The sequence below is a fragment of the Balearica regulorum genome, chromosome 18, assembly GCF_011004875.1.
Source record: "Balearica regulorum gibbericeps isolate bBalReg1 chromosome 18, bBalReg1.pri, whole genome shotgun sequence".
Taxonomy (NCBI): domain Eukaryota; kingdom Metazoa; phylum Chordata; class Aves; order Gruiformes; family Gruidae; genus Balearica; species Balearica regulorum.
The window spans coordinates 8,109,867-8,130,743 of NC_046201.1; the positions used below are offsets into that span (position 1 = coordinate 8,109,867).

The 20,877-nt window shown below is 43.1% G+C and overlaps 2 protein-coding genes across 8 annotated transcripts in view; one reads left to right on the forward strand and one right to left on the reverse strand.

Moving 5' to 3' along the window:
• Positions 1 to 20,877, reverse strand: part of RECQL5 (RecQ like helicase 5) — a 39,476-nt gene that overhangs the window by 11,250 nt on the left and 7,349 nt on the right. For all 4 annotated transcript variants that reach the window (XM_075770375.1, XM_075770373.1, XM_075770374.1 and 1 more), the window contains exons 7-8: positions 19,940 to 20,102; positions 19,491 to 19,573 (exon numbers count right to left, since the gene is read on the reverse strand). In XM_075770375.1, coding sequence (XP_075626490.1) covers positions 19,491 to 19,573; positions 19,940 to 20,102 — 246 coding nt within the window. The remainder of the gene's footprint in view (positions 1 to 19,490; positions 19,574 to 19,939; positions 20,103 to 20,877) is intronic.
• Positions 753 to 17,759, forward strand: SMIM5 (small integral membrane protein 5). 4 transcript variants are annotated; one of them, XM_075770378.1, is made up of 6 exons: positions 753 to 1,689; positions 8,372 to 8,517; positions 10,165 to 10,318; positions 11,709 to 13,092; positions 13,916 to 15,671; positions 16,975 to 17,759. In XM_075770378.1, the coding sequence occupies exons 3-4, from the start codon at positions 10,192 to 10,194 to the stop codon at positions 11,828 to 11,830; spliced, it is 249 nt and encodes an 82-aa protein (XP_075626493.1). In that variant the 5' UTR covers positions 753 to 1,689; positions 8,372 to 8,517; positions 10,165 to 10,191; the 3' UTR covers positions 11,831 to 13,092; positions 13,916 to 15,671; positions 16,975 to 17,759. The 4 variants fall into 4 exon arrangements, with proteins under 4 accessions (XP_075626493.1, XP_075626492.1, XP_075626496.1 ...); XM_075770377.1 differs by lacking the exon at positions 8,372 to 8,517 and having other exon boundaries at positions 831 to 1,689; XM_075770381.1 differs by lacking the exons at positions 8,372 to 8,517; positions 13,916 to 15,671 and having other exon boundaries at positions 831 to 1,689; positions 11,709 to 12,034; positions 16,978 to 17,739.

Consider the following 20,877-nt stretch of genomic DNA (forward strand, 5'->3'; position numbering starts at 1 on the left):
CAGCCTCCTGTAACTGCCTCTATCTTCCTGCAGAATTACCCAACTCGGGGCCACAGCCCCACTTTAGCCAATGGTGCTCATGAGTTGGGTCATAACGGACATTCAGCTGCAGAACTAAGATTGCAGTCCTATAATTAAAGTCAAAAGGGCAAAAACAGAGTTGCAAATAGGGATGCTGGGGAGAACCACTGGATTAATGCTTAATTGCATATAAGAGGTCCTGAAACATAGTTGGTTATGCACTAACATGTGATGAGAAAACTTCCTGAGTCACATGAGCACCTGACTAATGCCCACGAGATGGAGAGCTGATTTACATAAATTAATAGTAGTTTGCATTATTACACGTCTTAAAATTATTTCATCTTTTAAATATGCAATTGTATTATTTGCCTCCCCCACCCTTCAACAGGAGTATGTATGAGCTGACCATTGGTCTTTAAAACATCTAAACAAAATCATTATTTCATTTGAGACATCCTACCCTGATTCGACATCATGGGATAGGATGAAGAGCAAATAACAATCAAGTTTATTAACGTGTTTTTGTCTGTGGGAATACTTTTCAGGAAAGTGCTAAACTGACCACACGGCCACCTGCACCATGCCTCCTTTTGCTACTCCTTGCTTTTGTACACCAGGTAAAAAACAGGAGCCCTATTCCTGCAATTAGTAGAAGCAGATGGACAGTCAGAGAAGCAGCAAAGTCACGTATCCCAAAATATGCCAGAAAAAAGCATTCCCTCATGTGACCCAAAGAAGGGTACACAGTCTTATCAGAAGAGCTCCCTGAAAAAAACCAGCCCAGCAAGTCTTGGAATAAAGCCAAGAAATTAAAGCATTAAAAAAGACAAAAAACATATGAGGACAAATTAGGTACTGAATCAAATCAGTTGCTGAACAAGAGCTATTTAATGAGCTTTATCAAATAGAAAAGCAAATTATGAGGTTGATGAGAAATAATCATTTTGCACCTGTCTGAAGGACTGTATCCTTTGTAATATCATCTGAACTTCAACAACCCTCTGAGAAAAGACAGTGGGTGTCAGCTGTTACCAGAATACAAGCAGCAAAAACCATGAGTAAATGACTTGGCTAAGGGCACAGAGAAAATTCACCCCCCCAGCATCATCCCTGCTCCCCTGTCAGTGGCAGACTGGGCTGCACTGTCCTTCCAATTTCTTGCTCTGCCCCTTTGAAGAACACAAGAGAAAAGCTCTTTCCCCCCCGGGAGCAGGAAGGAAACTGGGCAGCATAAAGAAAGTTAATTGTTTTAACACACACCCAAACTATCACAAGGAGAGAATCAATTCAAGTCTCACTCCAGAAAAAAAGCTGTAATTAAAAAGGAAAAAAAAAAGAAAAAAGAAAAGATCTTGCAAGGAGGAGATGCACAGAGGAAGCGAGCAACAAGTGCTGGCACTTGGGGAGTTTGCACCAGCGGCTGGTTCAGCTTGCGGTAGCTCCTCACCGCCAGCCCTCCCTCTCTGGCACACATGTAACACGAAACTTCGTATCTCCAGGACAACCAATAACAAAAAAAAGGCAGAGACAACAGCTGGCTGTCAGCAGCAGAAGAGAGGAGCCGAGCGAGGAGCGAGACACAAGCCAGGATGAGGGGAGAGATGACGTGAAAGTTTAAGAAGACAGAAAAACAAGAGGAGCAGAAGAGTTCGTCGCGCGGCTGGGGTAAGGCTGAGCTATTGCTGGTGTTCGGTCAACCGTACCACCTTAACGTTCAGCTAGTTAGCAAGTAGCTGCAGCTTTTGTAGCTCTCCGTAGGGTGAACTGCAGAATCAGCCATTGAGCAGAGCTTGCTAGCCTGAATTTGTTTGCAAGGGACACTCGGGAGCAAAGGTAGTGAGAGAAAAGCTTTTAATAGGATCGCAGAAAGCTGTGCTGCAGCCGTACTGCAAACAAAAGGATCCAGCCTGCAGTCTTGCGTTGCTTTGACAGAGCAGGAGTAAGCAACTTCTTTGCTGATTAGAAAGGCTGGCTGCTCATTTTTCTGTTGCTGTTACGGAATGTGACCTTAGCTGATAAACACATCTAGCACAGGACATTCACCCCAGTGATGACCTGATAGATTAATACAGTGTGATATAGACCGACAAGAGAGCCGGTCTCGTCCTCTGTACCAGTAGTGTATGTGCCATTAGCAAGTAGCTTCCAGCACAGGCAAGCGCACGTGAAACCAAGTGGGTGCCAGCCACAGCGTTTCTCCAGAGCTCCTCACAGCTGGAGCTAAGTTTTATCCCTCAAATCGTGAAGCAGAGAGCTTAGAAAACAAACCCTGGTCGGGGAAATAGCATACTGTGCAAGTTAAGCATCTGTGTCCAATAGAAATAAATGGAAAGATTTTACACCGCTTCTAACAAGAGCATTTAAAAAAAAATCAGTTAGTGTATCAGACACAGATGCTGGTTTACTATTGAAAACAGCATGAAAAAACCACTGCTGTGAAAGAGAATACATGCATACACATACATGGTCCATGGTTTACAGTAACAACACTGTCAGGTCTGAATGCAGTGAGAAGGGAAGGAAGAGGAAAAGGATCATCCCCCCCCCCAAAATACATGAAATTATAGAATCATTTAGGTTGGAAAAGACCTTTAAGACTCATAGAGTCCAAGCCTTGGTTTTACATAGAGAGGTGTCCCACAAGCTGTGCTCCCATCTCTGTTTTGCTACTGGGTTCGGGAAGGGGGGCTGGCAAAGAGACTGACCAGACAAGCCCCTGTTTTCTGCCACCTGAAGCAGATTACTCTGTTTGGAAGCTCTTGCAGCTCCTAGCACTGAGCTGAGACCCCTTGCCTCTTCCAGAAGGTGCATGGGCAGTCAGCTGTTTGCAAACGGGTAGGGAGAGAGGCAGAAAGCCAATTCTCACAGAAAGATGTCTTCCCGATCCTACACATGCCTGTAGGGAGGAATGTTAAGGATCAGGTATTTCCACTTCTCTCCATTCCCATTAGTGTGGAAGGGAAGGCAGGTTTTTCTGACCTACGTGTTGTACAAACACTGAATTGGAACTACCTGTGTGAGATCTAGTAGTTAAGACCCACACGCCTCCAGCCTAGCCCTAGGTTCAAAGGGGATGGAGGGAAGTTTCCACCCAGCTAATGGTCTCTGTAGGTTGTTTGTTGCAGTTAAGATGGTTTCTCAAATAAAGTACAAGAAAAACAAACTTTATGGAAAAAAAAAAAAAAAGGAAGGAGGGAGGAGTGAGGGGAGAAGGGCAGAGGAGGGAGGGAAGGAGGGAGAGAAACACGCCAAGCTTTCCTCGCCAAAAGAAAATCTTAACGGCTCTGGCTGGGGGCTTGTCCAGCCACAGCCGTGTTGTACATGTTCGGGGGGGCGGGAATAAGCAATATGAAACACATGTCTGGATAAAAGAAACAGGACATGGCTTGTGTTACAGCTGTCATAGTGCACAGGCCTCAGCCCAACTGCAATGCAAGAGGGGTTATGGGAGTGGAGGTACAAAATACACCAAGTTTGATAGAGCAGATCCCTTCCGTAACACAAACCCTGACCAGTGCAGCCTGGAGCAGGCCAGAGAGCAGAGCTGCATGCAGGATGGCAGGGACTGTCAGAGACCGAAGGAGAGCGGAGTGAGGAGACGGCACCCGCCCCTTGCCTCCATGCAGGCTCTCACCACAGTGCTGCACAACCACAGCTAATACAGTTCAAAACTGCGTCTTCTGTGGAAACAGCTATTGTAGCCTTCAGTTTTGAGTTTCTGCACCCAAGTGGCATCTTTACTAGGATGAAACCAGCATGTTTCAAAAAACTCAAAAATGCATATCATTTCTGAGACCTGTAGGTCTGAGACCAGTCAGGGACAGGACACAGAGGTGGCCAAAAGACAGAGAAGGTGTTTCCAGCACTCTTAGAGGGCTCCAGCTGCCTTACCTCAAACACCAAACTACTGATAGATCCCAGTATGTTTGTGAAGTAACTATTTACAAGGCTTTCACAGGCACACAGCTACCTCTCTGGGAAATGGTTATTTTGCTAATATTAGAATAGACTTTCAGGCTAGATTCAAGCTTCAGCAACCCTAAAAAAAGTTCTCTTGTAGACGAGCTACAGGTTTATTTTTAAAATTGACCTTTTCCTTTCACTGGATGGCTCTGTGCTTTGGTTTCCCCACTTCTTAAAAATGGGACTAGTAGTGAGGAATTATCTCATGGGGTTTTGTGGACTTGTTTGTGGGATGGACTGGAAAAAAACCAGTGTGTTCTGTAGAGGTGTAGAGACTCTCAGCTCAGTGCCCCAATGGGTACCTCAACTTCTCTAACTGCTACTGCAGGGAATTCAGTGCCTTTTTATATTAATCTAATATTAGGTTGTAGGGAAGGGAAGGAACATTTACAGTGCTGCCTCAAAACCAATCTCCAAATAGTGAGTGGTGGAGATGACAGGGTATTCCAGCCAAATGGCTACCCAGTCAGGGCAGCTTTATAATCTGCAAGAATGTGTGGCCTTCTTTTCCAGACCAGCTGACAACGTCAAAGCTTTTCTCCCATGACATTGAGCTGCAATTTACCAGTTTGGGTGTGTGCTGTTAAAAAGCTGAATTCTCTTGATACTGGAAACTATTTTCATCTGTTTGAGAATGAATTATAGGTCTATCTGGCTCCGCTCACTCCTGTTTTAGGAAAAAAGGGCTTGTCTGTGAACTGTAGATAAGATTCACGTAGCTGGTCAACTACAGCCATGGCAGCAAACATTGCATTAACAATGATGAGGGAAAACCACGCACCGATAATATGACTACATTTCTATAGCCCTTTTCATCTCAGAAGTACATTAGAAATTTAGAACAATAAACAATCTTGCAGGAATTATTACATGTTCTGCCAAAATGCATCTCAACTGTAACAACACCTAGCAGCTGAGCGCTGTTTTAGGGCAGGAAGCGCTACAGACCTTATCCATATGGAATCAGAAGCACATTTCAGGAACCAAGAACAAAGCTGGTAAGCTTAGGAACTGGCCAAGACTTCATGTGTTTCAGAAAGTGGCCAGATACAGTCAGAGTTTACTTTAAAGTTTTAGACCGGAATAAAAAGCATCCCTCCCCTTCAGCTGCTCAGCACTCTCCTTCCATGAGGCTGAGATTGCCTTCTAAGACTTCCTACCAAATAAGCTGCCACAATCCATACAGGCTTCCCACTCCTGTATTGGTCCAATTTCAACCAACTTACTTGACTTGCCCGTGTAAGAACACCACAAAATATTTGCTTCTTCCACAGACATAGTCTTGGGAAAAAGACAACGTTGCAATGAGAATGTTGCCCTGACTTTCTGCTCACTTCGGCACATCAGGGAGGTCCTACTTTGTAAGGTCTCTGGAGCACTGCTGATACAGGCAGTGGGCACAGTGGAGGACATCAAACTCACCTGCACTGGGACTTGCTGCATTAGAACTTGAGGCATTGGCAGCTTCAGGGCACCATCAACAGATTCACCTCTCCAAAGCTTCATCTCCAGTTTTAGATTACTATAGCAACAAACCCACAGAAGCAAACATTCTCAGAGGGACTACAGTAAAACCAAGGATCAAGGTCATGTCAAGAGAAATAAAACCCTGTGGAGCACGGCTGGGTAAGGAGCAACCAAGAGTGGAAGCTGTATTTTCATCTACTTTCATCCTAAATGGGCTCAGTGACTGAAGTGTAACAAGCAGTTAGCAAGCAAAGGTCATTTCATTTTGTAACTGAAACAAAACCAGGGACTTACTGTCTTTATACGTAAAGATTTCAGAGCACATTAGAGACTTAGACACACAACAATTAGCAACCAAACCTCTGATGGTGGTTACATGTTCTGCTGCTTTGCAGAGATGAAGTCACCCAACAGAGGGATGGGATGACTTATCCAGAGTCACACAACGAGTAAGCATTAGTGGCAGGCCAGGAAGACTGCCTGCATTTCCTAACTTCCAGTCCTGAGGCTAAACCACAAACTCAAATTCATGTTCTTTGCACTGAAATAGGCTGCTCAAATGCCACCAGAGTTATGAGTAAACAAGTGCCTCATTCCTCAGCAGTAAATTTTAAGCTCACCTACCCTACGGTTCAACTTTTGATGCACCTGTGCAGACACACAGGTAAGATACAGCTTTCCAAACCAAAGACAGACCAAAAAACCCTGATCAATTTACATCAATTCTAAAATACTTACAGCAACTTGACTAGCTTAAGGCAGAGGGATGTGGGACGAGGGATGTGGGACCCCAACTTACATGGTCATCCCAAAGCTCTTATTCCTGCTTGAAGCCTGGAAGCTACCACACACAGATCACAGTACAAAGAAACCCTGACCGAGGCTTTTCTCTTGAATGTCTAGATTGAGGCCTTTTAATAGCTTTATTCTCAACAGGCCTGAGCAGCCAACTTCTTTGAGTGCTTCAGTATGGCATGAGTCCATTAAAACAGTTCAGAAAGATAATTTCAGTGCTATTATGGCAATTTTCACAGCCTTATTCAGTGGGCACAGCAAGATTAATCTGCATTAAAAACAAGTATTAGCACTTTCTGGAAATCTAAAGCTACAAAAGCCCTAAATGTAGGACATGCTGCTTTGGTTTTAAAGGGTCAGCTAATCCTTGCAGTTGAGCAGCACACCTGCAGATGTCAGGCATCCCCCTGCATTACTACTGTGCTCTCTTTTCAACCAAGGTTAACAACTCATGGCAGATTCGGTCCTTTTTTTCCCCTCAAAAACCAAATAAACCTAAATTAAAAAATCCATTTTATTCCCTCCCCTGCCAGGCCTTGTAACATAGAGGAGGGCAGAAAGATTTGACTATCTAGTCCCACTGACAACACTGGATAGATGAGTTATTTTTTAAAAAAATGGCCAGCAGAGGAAAAAGCTGAAACCACGAATTTCAGGCTGCCACCCCAGCAGGAACTTCCAAACTGCCTGTCACAAGACATCAGCATTGTGTTCACTTTCTTTTCTATGTGAGTTTCTCATCTTGCCTCTCTTCACCCTATTTTCACTTCATATGATCTCTAGCTACAGCTGTGGAGCAAAAGTTCATGATATTAGTCTGACAATGCATTATGAAGACTATGTTGCACTGTGGTTATTCAGCATTTCTTTCATAACAAGTTCCATCAGCTTTGCTGCCCTAACAGCCATGTCTCTTCTGCTCTGAAGGGTTCCCATCCTCAGTGGATGTGGTTTTGAGGAAGGACAATGAGCAAGGAGAGATTCCCAATTGAGAAAAACATCAGCAGACAGTTATGTTTGCTCCAAACCCCATAGAATCTGTGAGGTACCAACTTGGGTGGCTGTTCTAGGCTCCAGTCTTAGAAAGTAAACTGTCAGTTAAGACCTACAACCTTAAGTTTCAAATCTCCCAAGACTCGCCCATTTTAATAATAATCATTACAGTTACTGCTTCAACCAAATATCCTGCACCACCTGACCTTTACTACTGTTTGTAACTGGGAGCTTACTTGGACACAATATAATTAAAAAAAAAAAAGGAATTCATTCTTACAGCTCCACTCAAATTTCTAAGTAATGTCATCACTGTTGTGTTGTACATAAGAAAGATAAGGCAGATGCATAAGACAACTTGTTTAAGTCACACAGCACTATCCTTACCCTTATGCTAATCTCTAGGGTAAGATCTTGGTTCTGCTGAAATCAATTGGAAAAAGATCACAGTCAAAACTAGTCCTGACCAAAGACTTGACATCACAAGTAGAATGAAAGATACAAAAGTCCACAAATATAACTAGCTTTCTTGGGGGATGGTTACTTTTTTTCTTTTTTTTTTTTTTAAAAAGAAGTGATTTATTCTTCACCCTTTTGCTACGCTCCACAAGCAGAAATCCCAAAGCAGCAAGAGCCCTTGGAACCAGTGTGCAGTCAGAAGTGCAGTCGAGCAGAAAAACATTTGCTTTCTCACGGGTAGGCTGGAGACTGCACCACCGACATCAAACTTTGGCTGTGAAGAAGTTCAAACCAAGGTAAACAAGCAACATTCCTTGCAAGTTTTAGAATAAAAACTCCTTCACTTAGCTCCAGATCAGGTACCACGGGGCAGAGGAATGCCCATTACTGAGACGACAAGCTCTTATAATATCAGGCTAGGCACTTTGCTAATCCATGTGGAGTTCTACAATCCTAATCAGTAATTTTACACTGTATACCCGAACTTCAGAAGCCTAGGTCTTATACTTGCTGCTTCTGGTGCAGCCCAAAGCATGGTACGAAAGGTACAGGAGATTCCTTGCTAGGAGAGCTTCTGGGCAGGCAGAAACACTCCCGAAGAGAAAAAATATTTTCAGAATGTTAGAGCCAGAAATACTTTTTTTTTTTTAAAACTAAGTTTTTCTTCTAGACCCAAGAGCAGAAAACACAAATCACTTCACCTCTGCCTGCACTGCCATCTCTTGGAATGGAAACAAAACTGGAACCTTGCTGACACAGATTCCCACAGAACTGTGCAAAGGATAAAGCAGCCATTTCTGGAGCAGCTCACTTGGGGTACAGCAGTCATCCAGAAACAACTATTTAACCCTAGTCTCAAAAGTGACCTTTTGAGGTCAAAAGGCCACAGCTATGCCTCCCTGCTAAGTTGCACAGAGATCTTTCTGTAGCTGTAGATATTCCATCCACCCACAACCCCAGGAAACCAGCTGGTTCCGATTTTTATTCTTTAGCTTAGATTTAGAAGAACAAAGAAAACCCTTTTTGAATTGCATAAACATACAGAATGTAATTTAACTTGGCACTGTAGTATTTAAGCCCAGCATGCAAAGAAACAGCCAAGGTCTCTCTGTCCTCAGTGTGTTTAGAAAAACTGAACTCCAAGCATCCATTTGTTTGAGTAACCAAACCAGATGTGCAGTAATGAACTTGCTGGCTTGTTCTGGAAGTACTGTCTTGGTCACTTGGCTTTGTGTTATCATCAAGACCAGGATATTAAATTGCAATGTTCAAGTCCTATAAAATGGTGTTGACTATTACAACACACGCAAGCTAGTACATTCTGACATAATAATGACATAAGAGTCCATCCATCCAAACGTTCACCTGTCCAAACACTTGTTTTAAGCAAAACTATGGATAATTCTCAACAATATCCTATTCCAGTTACTGACAAAAGCAAAATTTGAACTTCCATAGCTCTCATGCAAGCTTGCTTGTTGCAATGCCTTCCAAAATTTTGCTCACCGGGGAAGAGAACAGCAAATATTGGTGGCAAAACTGAGGCACCTAACTTTGACTACACCAACAATATTTTCAGTAACAATAGTTCCTGATGATCATTCTTTCTGAGAATAAAGAAGGTGTAAGATTACTGAGCAGGGCAGGAGGGATTAGCTCCACGAGGGAAGTATCTCCCTGACAGATCCAGGGGCTTTTGCTTTGCTCACCACCAGCAGGGATGGGTGGACACCCACTGTTCAATTCACATATTGCTCAATTAGAACGGACTGTGGCTTAAAAGAAAGCAAGCTACATTTAGTTACCATGTAAAACTTGAAGTCATCTCTACCAACTTGAAAAGCATCCAGCTGTCTCCACGGAACACAGACTTTAGCTCTTAATATCACTATTCAGTAAAACTGGTTGAAAAACATTATTAATGGTATTGTAGTGAGGTGTTGAAGTAAGTGCCTTAGTTTTTGAAGAAACTTTCTGTAGCTTAAAGCACAAATATTCAAGGGGGTCTACTTTGTGTTACTCAGTTAAAACAACTGAAAACAATGAACCTCTGGAGTTCAGCATTTCGAATTCAAGTTGATTTAGAATTGCATTTTTTTTCCTAGAAGGACAAGTTAGCACAACTGGAAAAAAAAATAAATTACTTTCATTGGGTGAAAGCCAAGGGCAGGCACCATCCAGTGCTAACTCTATGCCTACTGAAAGAAGTGTCCTTTTAGAAGAAACACTGTTTTTCCTTTGCTCAACAGCGCAGCTGACAAAAGCACCCTCAAAGCCAGATTTTGAAATTAAAACAGTGCCAGAACACACAGACAATTAATAGTCCTCCACCTTAGCTACTGGGAACAAGGACTGAGACCAGATAAACTTGTTTTCCTTGTGATCACTAGCTCTATAAGAAGGCTGGCAGCTTCCTAGCATTAGTCAGTGAAAACGTTTATTCTCTGTTTGGTTCTTCTACAGCATAAAGCCTGGAGAGGTTGAGCCAGAATGTCTTCTGAAGGCTTTCTGAAGGAAATGCAAACCATTGGTGAGAAGTTTCTCCTTAAACTCCAGAAACTGCCCAAGGCTGACCCAGTGGAGATTGTGTCCTTTTGTGTGGTTCTTCTGTTTATCGGTGAGTTTATCGGCGGAGGTAAAGGGGTGTCAGAATGTGTCTTCTCTTCTACAGGGGCAGCTTGCTCCACAATCTTTGTTGGTGGGTCGGTGTTGTTGGCAATTGTTTTCCAGGCTGTGCTCTGAGGCCCAATTTAATTTCTAGGTAATTTTTTAATACTCTGTGTGTATCTCTACATGCATGCAGAGCTGACAGGCAACAGTATAGCTTTCCCCAAAGCTCTCATATTTAAGCACTAGTTTAAACTGCAGTATTTTAACCAGCCCAGAGCTGCTGCAATGTTTTGATGCATAGGAGATAGTTTCTGACAAATGGTATTAGGGCATCTCACTGCCACAGAAGACACTTAAAGTCTGAGACTCTGAGTGTCATTCCAGTGCTTAGTTCCGTGGAAGCCAGTATGCTTCACGTCAGCCTATGTAATCCTCTCTGGTAATGGCAAGATCCCTCCTGCTGCTCCATGTGGGGATGGCATGGAAGGAATAACAAAGAGCTGCTTGATAAAGGGGGATGAAGTTTGTTTAGACAATGGGAAAACAAGCAGGAAGGGAAGAAGGCCCTGCCCCTCAAAGAGGTACACTTTGCTCCCAGCCAAAAGGAAGGGTGTGTATCCAGCCTGGACACTCCTCCCTGGGCTGGTATTCAGAAAGACACACCTGCTGCTTTATTTTTTTCATACCTACAGCTGGTTCCCCACAGGTCCAGTAACATGGCAGCCCAGCTCCAGACTTTTATGGAACACATGCACGCACACATGCACATTCACATACTCTTACGTGTTTTGCAGGATTAAACATGTCATCCTTTTCCATTCCAGATAAACTCCCAACACCAACCATTATGCCTAGTGTAGAATAACAGTAAGTTAGCCTAGTGCTTTGCAAAACAAACCCTGTGTTTGAAGTATCTATTTTCTCAAACTAAATACAGAAGAAAGAATAAAGCCAACCCAGTAATGAATATCTATCCTCATTAAAGGGTACACTGCATGCACTCTTCAGAAATGCAACTGCTAGCTTGACTAACCAAGTTCTCTCAAGTTGCTCCTGACACAACTATGGGGAGAGTTGGATCTCCATCCTTTGCAGAAACACAGCTCTACTTAATTACTGCATGTCATCTCTGAAACAACAGTGCACTAGGCAAACACATGCCCCCACATGGTTTGGTACACAGCTCCTAAGATCATGAAATATCTGGTAATGATTGTCCAGATTAAATGGATAGCTAATAGAAAGGAGCAGGAACTTAGAAGGAGGGAGGTGGGAATCCACAAGAAACCAGGTTTTGATCAATCTGCTGCTCACCAAACAACGTGGAGGAGACATAGGGTTACTCTCCAGTGATTGCTCCTATGTCATGAAGCAATATCCTTTGCTTCTCTTTCCAGTTACTGTTCTGGTCCTCATGATCATTGCCTGCAGTTGCTGCTGCTATAGCTGCTGTAGCTGTGATGGACGTCCTGACCACAGACGTAGGAAGATCCAGGTCCGCCCAGTTACCCATTCATAAAGTGCAACAACAGGTGACACAACATACTATCAAGGATATGCATGGACATCATGATTCAGTCCTATGGGAATGACTTTCTACACTAGCTCACTGAAAATGGCAATAACAACATTAATTAATATGACTCAGAGGACCAGAAATCACAGCATGGAATTCCTTCTTTTTGTGACAGCCACTACTGGGCTCCGTGGTGTGACTAGAAAGGTAATGCTACTTTACCATCACCGTCTCCCTCTTTTGGGGTGGGGTGGAGGTGCATGGACACACACTGCTGAGAAAACAGACACGCTTTCCCGATGAGAGCCCTGCAGCTGGGCCAGCCAAGGATTCCCTTTGTGAGCATGGAGCCACAGACCAAAGCAGAGAACACGTATGCTGCCATGTGCTAGGCAGCGCCTACTCTCTTCACAAGTGGCTAATCCAGAAGGATTGTGCTGGGTGCTAGCAAAACCCGCTGACATCACTGGGAGGTCCACATGCTCAGTACATCTTGGACCAAGCCCAAACCTGCACTCTCAAAAACCACCTGCAACAGGCACGTTTAGCTGAGATGTCTGCTGAAAACAACAAATCGTGGATCTTCTGATCCAGATGTGCCAGCTGAGGCTCTGAGTACAGCTGGTAACAAACACTCCCTGCTTTATTTCATCAGTGTTACAATGATGGGAAATTGCCAAAGAGAGAAATCAGATCATGTGCAATACACTTTCTAAACAGAAAGATGAAGGCAAAAGGGAAAAACTAATTCTACAACTTAATTTGACCATTCTGCTGTTAACCGTGCTCCCTCTCCACCCCCTGTATGGTTCTGTGCTTCTGTTTATTGCAGGTGAACAGTTCTTACAGAACATGAGAGTTGCAGGAGATGAACAATCCTTATCCTTACTTGAGGGACCTGTGTGTCTGACTCCCTGCACTGTGTGCAGTTTATTTTAGTGGACATAAAAATTATGCCTAAGGTATGATTATTAGCATACGCAAAGGCATTTCAGAGGACTGACAGTATGGTAACCATCACCTCAGGGTACACATGCAGCAGGTGACAGCAGGCATTGTGACAAAGCAGAGCCAAGAAGGGGCTGTATGGCTGAAGATAACAAGTGCAAATAAATCCCTTTTCTATGCTTCAGCTACTGTGTACGTTTGGTTTACATTTTGGTGAACTTCAGAAAGGGACTGATGTACGTACAAGGCTATGGTGCAAGCCACGACTTTCAAAACAGGGGCAGCCAAACGGAAGACCCATCATGCTGCACCTAACTGTAAGTCACTGGTCTTTCTTTCAGCCCCAAATGTGAAACCAACCACCTTTATGAGAAGGTATAAAAAGTTACATGCGTATAGATAAGTCATCTTCTACCCTTGTATTCCAACTGCTAAGTGTAGAGGAGTTAAAGGGATTACACATATATATATACCAGAGCCAACATCTGGCTAGAGAGAAAAGAAACATCAAGTTTAAGTGGGCCTTTAAATATTCTTCACACTTCAGAAGGGACAAAATGAAAATTTTATAAAGAAATCATTTTGTCTGCTGCCTCACCCAAATTAGTAAAAAGTACATTACATAAGTAGCTTCTTGTGTATTTAATGCACTTTAATTTTTGCAGAGAAACTTGATGTAGGTATTTTCCATTTTTGTACTGCTGCACATTGGAATATATCTGCAGCCAGCGACCACAGATAGTGTAAAAATTAAGAAAAAAACAAAAATCCTCAAACTACCAATGTTACTTTTAAAATTAATAAAAAGAAAAACTGCCTAGCAAAAGATGAGGATGTTCCTTAGAAAGTAAATATTTGAGCCCAACTCGACAACTGCCAACAGAAGACTGCACTAGTATGAGCTCCTGCATGCACAGTTACACTAAGACTAACAAAGCACTGACTTTTGTTACACTGTCCCAAACCTTTCGCTCCCAACCAGTATGTCAGGGTAGGATAAGGTCAAGCGTGGCATCAGTTTAATCAATATTCAGAGATGCGTCGCACTAACCTCTCTGTCAGATATGTCTTTGCTAATGTCACTTACAAACAAGTGGCAATCAAGGGGACATAGGAAGTCTCAAAACCTCTCTTTTGCAGGGGACAGACACAACAGATGTTTCTGCATCTAGAGTTAAGTCACGAGACCTGTGAAAGAACAGAGCTTACTTTATTTCCTAGCCTGTGCTAGACAGTGCCAGCTACAGGAATTAACAGAATCCCATTGAGAAACGTTTCAGCAGCATGGAACCAGTCTGTGCTAACAGTCAGGAGGAAGCACAGCAGGCTGGAGACATACCAACGACTGACAGGTCACTGTCACTGGGATCAAGCTGCCAGGCCTTATCTCAACAGGAAAAGCTACAAATACATGTTTCCCAGTGGTGTTACGAGTTAAACCACTGACAGATACCAGGCAGGGGGACAAGAAAAAATGCTCCTGTCTTATCTCTGCCATTCTAAGTTCTTGAATTAGAAGCAGAGAATAAACACAGCACTGTTAAAAAAAGAGGAGAGAAAATTAAGCAATTCTCTAAAGAATTCAGGTGGCTTTTTGGAGCAGAGGAGCAGTCACCGTGTAGAGGAGGGGTCCCTGGACTGATTTCTACATACTTGCCTGGACCTCACAGGCCTAACGTTCTGTTTATACCATTTTACTCAGCTGGACTCTTCCTATACTTGGCATTTAGATATTGCCAATTGCTTGGCTGGGCTGGGTGGGGTCTGCTGCATTCTTGAATGCAACAGGTCAGGTTGGCCTGAAAGATGCCCAGCAAATCCCCAGCTTCCTGCGGCTCTTCAATTTCTGTTGACTAGAAACACGCGAATCTCTGGGTCCCCGCTTACCACTCACTCGAGCTTTTGTGGTTTTGGCTTCAATCATTGCCCACATAAAGGGACCTGGAACGCCCTAAGCACTAGTGAGGATGGGTCCTCTCTGTTTCAAAAAGCAGAGGGAGATTCAGAAAAGCACAGACTAAAGCGAGGCTACTTTGTACACGGCAACTTCTGTACATGTTGTGAAAGCCTCAGTGAGCCTAGAAGGAATTGCAGTTACTTCAGTCCTGATGATATAAGTGTTGAAATAGTTTATTTCCCTGAGGAACCTAAAAGAGACAGTGAGGCCAGCCTCTCCAGAAGTGGTTGAAGTTTTACTGACGGCTTAATGGAATAGCTTCTATTCTGTAACATCATCCCTCTGGTTTCAAAGTGATTTGCTTGGCTCATGAAAAACAAGTTTCCTTTTACACACATGCAGCCTCACACACCACACTCTCCTCCTCCCCTCCCATATCTCTCCAGCATCATCCCTCTGGTCTTCTTCACTTAGGGAGGTGGCAGGGAGTCAGTTTTATTGCAGCTAACAGCAGTGCAAAGCTCTGTAATGAGTTTATTCACCTAAACTGTCACAATGAAGTTTGGACTGGAGGGCAGCCTTGTTCACAATCTCATTTTAGACATGGCAGTCTCCTAACAGAGCTTTCAATACAGATCCAGGAAACCAAGCCCTCTTCTCTCCACCACAACCTGCAGCCTTCCCCAGTAGAGGACACAGTGGGCCTTTACAAACACTGGAACAGGTACATGAGTGGATAAAGTCATGGAGACAAAGAATTGTCTGAGCAACAGCTGAACTGGGTCTTTTTACCTAGGCTCAAGGCCTTTGATTAGATTAGACACACCTTTGCAGGAAAGTCAGCTGTTAATCATTTACTGCAGTACAGGCAACTTCCATGCTAGCTCTACAAGTCTCCAGCTACAGCAAGGGGGTCCCTCAACACTAGCCAAGATCTCTTGGAGTGGGTGCAGGAGGAGGCACCAGAAGAAACGCCTACTAGAAACACAACAGCTTCAGGTATTTATAAAATTGCATGCAGCTCTCCTATTTCTGGAGATTAACTGTGGTTATCAGTGAGACAGGAACTTTCTAGGGTGTACAGTCATGCAGGGTTTCTGTCTTTGGGTCTACTGAACTGGTATCTAGGCTGCCTCCTTTTTAAAGGCAAAGGAAGCTATCCAGAACAGCCTTCATGTCCTGTACACCTGTTGGTGGGACACTGAGCATAGTGATCTGTCATCATTCAGAAAACAAAGTGTGAACTGAATATATTAGCCTGCTGAGAAAGAAACAAAGACTTCAGCAAGCTGAAGTGTGAGCTTGTGCTCCTAGTCAAATGTGACTTGCTGGGGATGAAACACACTTCATATGACTAATTCTCTTCCTTACAATATTAAGGATAAAGATATACGGGGCAGCAAGTCAAACAAATTTTCAAAAATAACAAAGATCTCTTCCTGTATTACGTCTGCACAGTCATATTTGAGAGAAAGTGTGAGAAATAATCCATCCTTTCCCTTGAGAAGCAAGGAAGCTTTAGTAAAACCACAAGATGCTTGCAAAGAGATGCTGGATGTTCTTTAGAAAGCCGATAGCCAAGTCATTATGCAAAGTATCAGTGCATAGAACCCACTGAGATCTTAGTTTAAATTATTGCTGAACCTAAGTACTTCATGGGAAGAAGACTTGTGCATCTATTTCAGAGTAACGGAAAGTATTACTAGAGCAAACTGTTAACAGGAGGCTTTTTTTTTCCATAACTACACTATTCTAAGCCCTATGAGAGTGACAAGTTGTACATGACAATCTTTACTTATTGTTGGTTGGGTTTTTTGGTTGGGTTTTTTTGTTTGTTTTTAAATAAGTGTTCATTTAATCTCCAGTGCGATCTTAGAGTTTAAGTGTCCAACTCCTTTTTAGAGATCTTTCCAATGGTATCAAGCAAGTTCTCCCAATGAATACTTGTCTTTTATGTATAGGCTGTACAGTTGACAGAGACGAAGGGTTCATACTGAACATACTGGGAGAGACACTATATTATTACAAATATCGATCAACTATGATTAAAATAAATCTTAACTGCCAAAATCTTATAAAACCAGAAGCTTTTCTCTTTACATCTCTGTAGATCTGATTGTGAAACTGGCCTCAGTTACCTTTCTTCTGGTTTATGCTCCCATTTCTGTGAAGGATGACTCTCCTTTTTGGAAGAGGGATGCCTGCAGGCACAGACAGCGTGCATGCTTACACTGGTTTCGGGACTGTGGTTCAGCATAGAGAGGATATACCAACATCTGATATTGTTCTTGTCTACCTCCAGCAGGGTGGAAGCCAGCATGTTATCAGTAGAAGAGGGATCCTCAGTTCTGGAAGACCTAAAGAGACTGATTGCAACAAGTGACTGGGCTCTTGGAGGACTAGTGGTGATTGGCATCTTCTGTCTTGTTTTTATTGCTCTCCTTCTATTTGCTGCCATCTTTGGGTGCTGCTCATCTCCAAGGCACAAATGGAGTGGTACATAAACAGGGAAGATGAGATACAGTACTTGGAGCCCTACAGCTAAGCAAGAATCAGCCCAGCTACAAACTGATTGTGCTGCTCATTGAAAAAGCTTTCCAATCTTTTCTCCCTGGTTGGTTATTTCTCCCCATGCAACTTTCCTGCATCAAGAGCAATGCACCAATGCCAGCAAGTTGTTCTGCAAGTCCACAGCAAACTCAATACATAAGGCTATCAGTATTCAGGAACTGTGTGACTAGCCAAATACCAAAGTCAACTCATCTCTGCCTGATTTTCATCTTTGAAGCACAACCACTGGTTAGAGGTGGCAAATGGTCAGCCACCACCTAAAACTGATAAAGCTGTCTTCCGCTGCTGCAGTTACATGATTTTTTTTTTGCCTCCATCTTGCAAATGGGCAACAGGAAATTCTGACCAGCAAAAGCTTTGTGTAAACCTACTCTCTAAAAGCAGCTTATAACATTGTTCTCTTGTCATGCTCGGACAATAGCCTAAATATACTATGCAAAAACTTGCTTGCCAGTATATAAGTCTGTCTTTATTTGTTCTTTAGAACCTTGCAAGGTCAGAGTTTCAGGTTTGCTTTCACTGAATTAATACAGTTCTAGTCACTATCCAAACAAAGCGCAATGTGGCATTCCTTTATATAGCATCTTAGTCTCCTGTACAGTTATGAGCAGAGAAGCCAGTCAGAGGTGCTGGCACTGGGATGCAAACAGCATGTTATACAGGAGAAAGAATGTACCAAGCTGGGGGAGGGAAGAAAAAGTATGGGATATGTGTGATTTCTGTAAGGAAATTTGACTGACCTAATTAGAAATCTCTCTTTTATGTACCCAGTGAAATCCTATTTCCATTACTATTCATCTGAGCAAAGGAGAATTATTTCTCTCTGTCCTTGCTCAGTTACTGCCTCACTGCTGCAGTGCAACTCCAGAGAAGGTCCTCACTTCAGACAGCAGTCAGGCTCTTTACAGCATGCATGACGTGGGAGATGCTGTAAGTTGGTTACACGGAGCCTCACTCATAGCCTCACTGGGACACCCCCTGGAATATCCTGTGACTGCTTCTGGCTTATGCAAGGTTAGTTCAGTGATCCCAGTCCAGTTCTTACGGTACTGGGGTCCATTCCAAGCAATGACTGTCACGACTAACTACTGATAACCAGCTTAGGAATCAAGGAGAAATGGATACCAAGACAAGGCTCCTGAGGTGAGCATCTAACCAGGTAAATACAGCTGCGTCTCAGATTATACAAAACCCAGACACAAACAGCCATCTGGCCACTCTTGCTGTGAGCTGGTAACACACACCTGGAGAAGCAGAGCTGCTCAGCCAAGTAAGTGGATTAAACTCTTACAGCAAGGAGCCTACTAGTAGCTACTTCCCAGAATCACCTTGACTTTGGGCAAAGAAGTGTTCCTGCGAGTGCCCCAGGACTCAATGTTGTGCCATACTTCAGTACAAGCAAGACTTTCCCAGAGCAACCCCATAAAAGCAGAATTTGTTTACCAAACATGACCAGGAGGAGGGAACAAGCTCACCACCGCATCAGAAAAGAAGCATGTGTTACATTTCATGTTGAAAATGCTGCCCTAGACACAGGTGAAAAATGAAACAAAGTGCAAACTTGAAAGCAAGACACAGGTTGACCATTTCCAGTTAGTAAACACATACTGCTCTTGTACTGGCAAAATTATAGCTTTGATGTCTTATCCAGCATAGAATAACAATTAGTACAATTACAGCTTACAAGTCATGAACTAAACCTGAACAATGCATGTTGCAGTTGCTAGTCTGCATTTAGATTGGGCATGTCCATAATTCAGGCCCGTTTCTGAAACATTCTAAGCACCGTTAGCTCCTCAGGTCAATGAGAATCATGGATACCTCAGACTTTGCAGAGTGGAGCCCCTGAGACTGAGAGAGACATTACATCTAAATGCTTCTATCTCATGCTGATTAGGCTGTCTGTCTGTCTCCTTAGAAGCGAGACGATGTAGAAAGGAGGAAAGAGTCAAAACAAAGGCAAATATAACTAAGTCAACCAATCAAAGATAGAACATAGCCAGCGGACTTACAGTGTAACATCACTATGTCACTTGGTCAGGCTGCAATACCAACATCTCAGTTAACTCAGAGGTGGGAGTTAGAGAGAGATGTCTCAGGGACACCTTCCTCAGTCCAGACAGCAAAATATCAGATTCAGGATTTTCTTTTTCCTGGACATGCAAGATCTCAGCCACAACGCTGCCTCAGGAGGGATAGGGCACGGTTTCCCCAACATTAAACAGTGTTTGAAAGAAGAGTACTCACCCCAGCTCCTCGCAGAAGTTCACAATGGCATCAAAAGCTGTCATCACAGCTTTGTCAGATTCTTTTAAGGTGCCTTTTTTTTCCTGAAAGTAGATGGAGACAATAACTATACTCTTCAATTTAAATATAATCAGATAAAGTAATTCTATTGATGACCAAATCCAACCCTTCTGATCAATACGGCAAACAGGTACAGACACCACGCTGTCTGCTCCACACTTCACCCATGTCTCTCTAATAGAGCCAGAGTTGGGTCTGGCAGTCCTTTCCCTTCTGCTAAAAGGTGCTGTCTGTCACCCTTCTGTCTGAAACAGGGTGACAGACAGCTCTGGACCCAGAAAAACTCATTTCATCTTTGCATATTCAGAGGTCACTGCAGGTGAGAGGCAAATCAGATCAGAGCAAAAGCAGCACATCTAGGCAGATGGATACTATTCTGCAGATCTTACTTGGATGTTAGAGAGCTCCTTCTTAATCAGGAAGCTGACTTGATCCCGGTCATTCCTCGAGTAATAAAGGCGGCAGCAGGATGGCTTCCCATCTCTCCCAGCTCTGCCAGATTCTTGGTAATATCCAGCCATTGACTTAGCAATATTCCAATGGGCAACAAATCTGCATGCGATAAGACAAGAGGAAACACAAGGCTGCAGGTTTCTCAGATCACTGCATACATGATTGTGGTGTTTGTGGACATCAACAACAGTAAAAAATAGGGCAGCAAAAGCATAAAAGACAGAGGATTTAGCAGAGCAAGATATTTTGCATGCAGAAATTTAAGTCCTTTTAACACATGAGACACAAGGAAAGCAGCAGAGCTATAAGAAAACAAATGCACCTGAACAACACATGAGCAGGATGTCACTCCAAATGGATGGAAAAGAATGAGCACATGAATATCCCAAACGTGCATACCACTGCACAGCTATGAAGAGTGAGAATAAGGACATTGATTTAAGGAGTTTGGGAGATTTTGCCGTAACACACAGCATTAATAAAAAAGTCCTATTTATTTTGTGGAACGCAGTTTGACCATTACAGAACACGATTTGAAATACTCAATTTAAGAGAGACACTTCTTTTCCAACAAAGTCTGCATGGGAAATTCTCTCTCACCAAGCTCACTTGTAGATTAGGGCACCCTTCCCAGCCAGCAAATATGACTAGGAATCATGACTAAACTGTATGTAATCTCTGAAGGAAGGTTTTCAATACACCACTGCAAGACTGCTTTAACCCTGATTGTACCTGAATATTCAGCAATTCAGCTTATACCTGTGTTGAGAAGATTTTACAGTACTCTAACACTGCCAACATTTTGAATACCAGTCTACCTCAAAACCAGCACATCCCAGACGTATGATGCATATGGGTGTGGCAAAAGATTAAA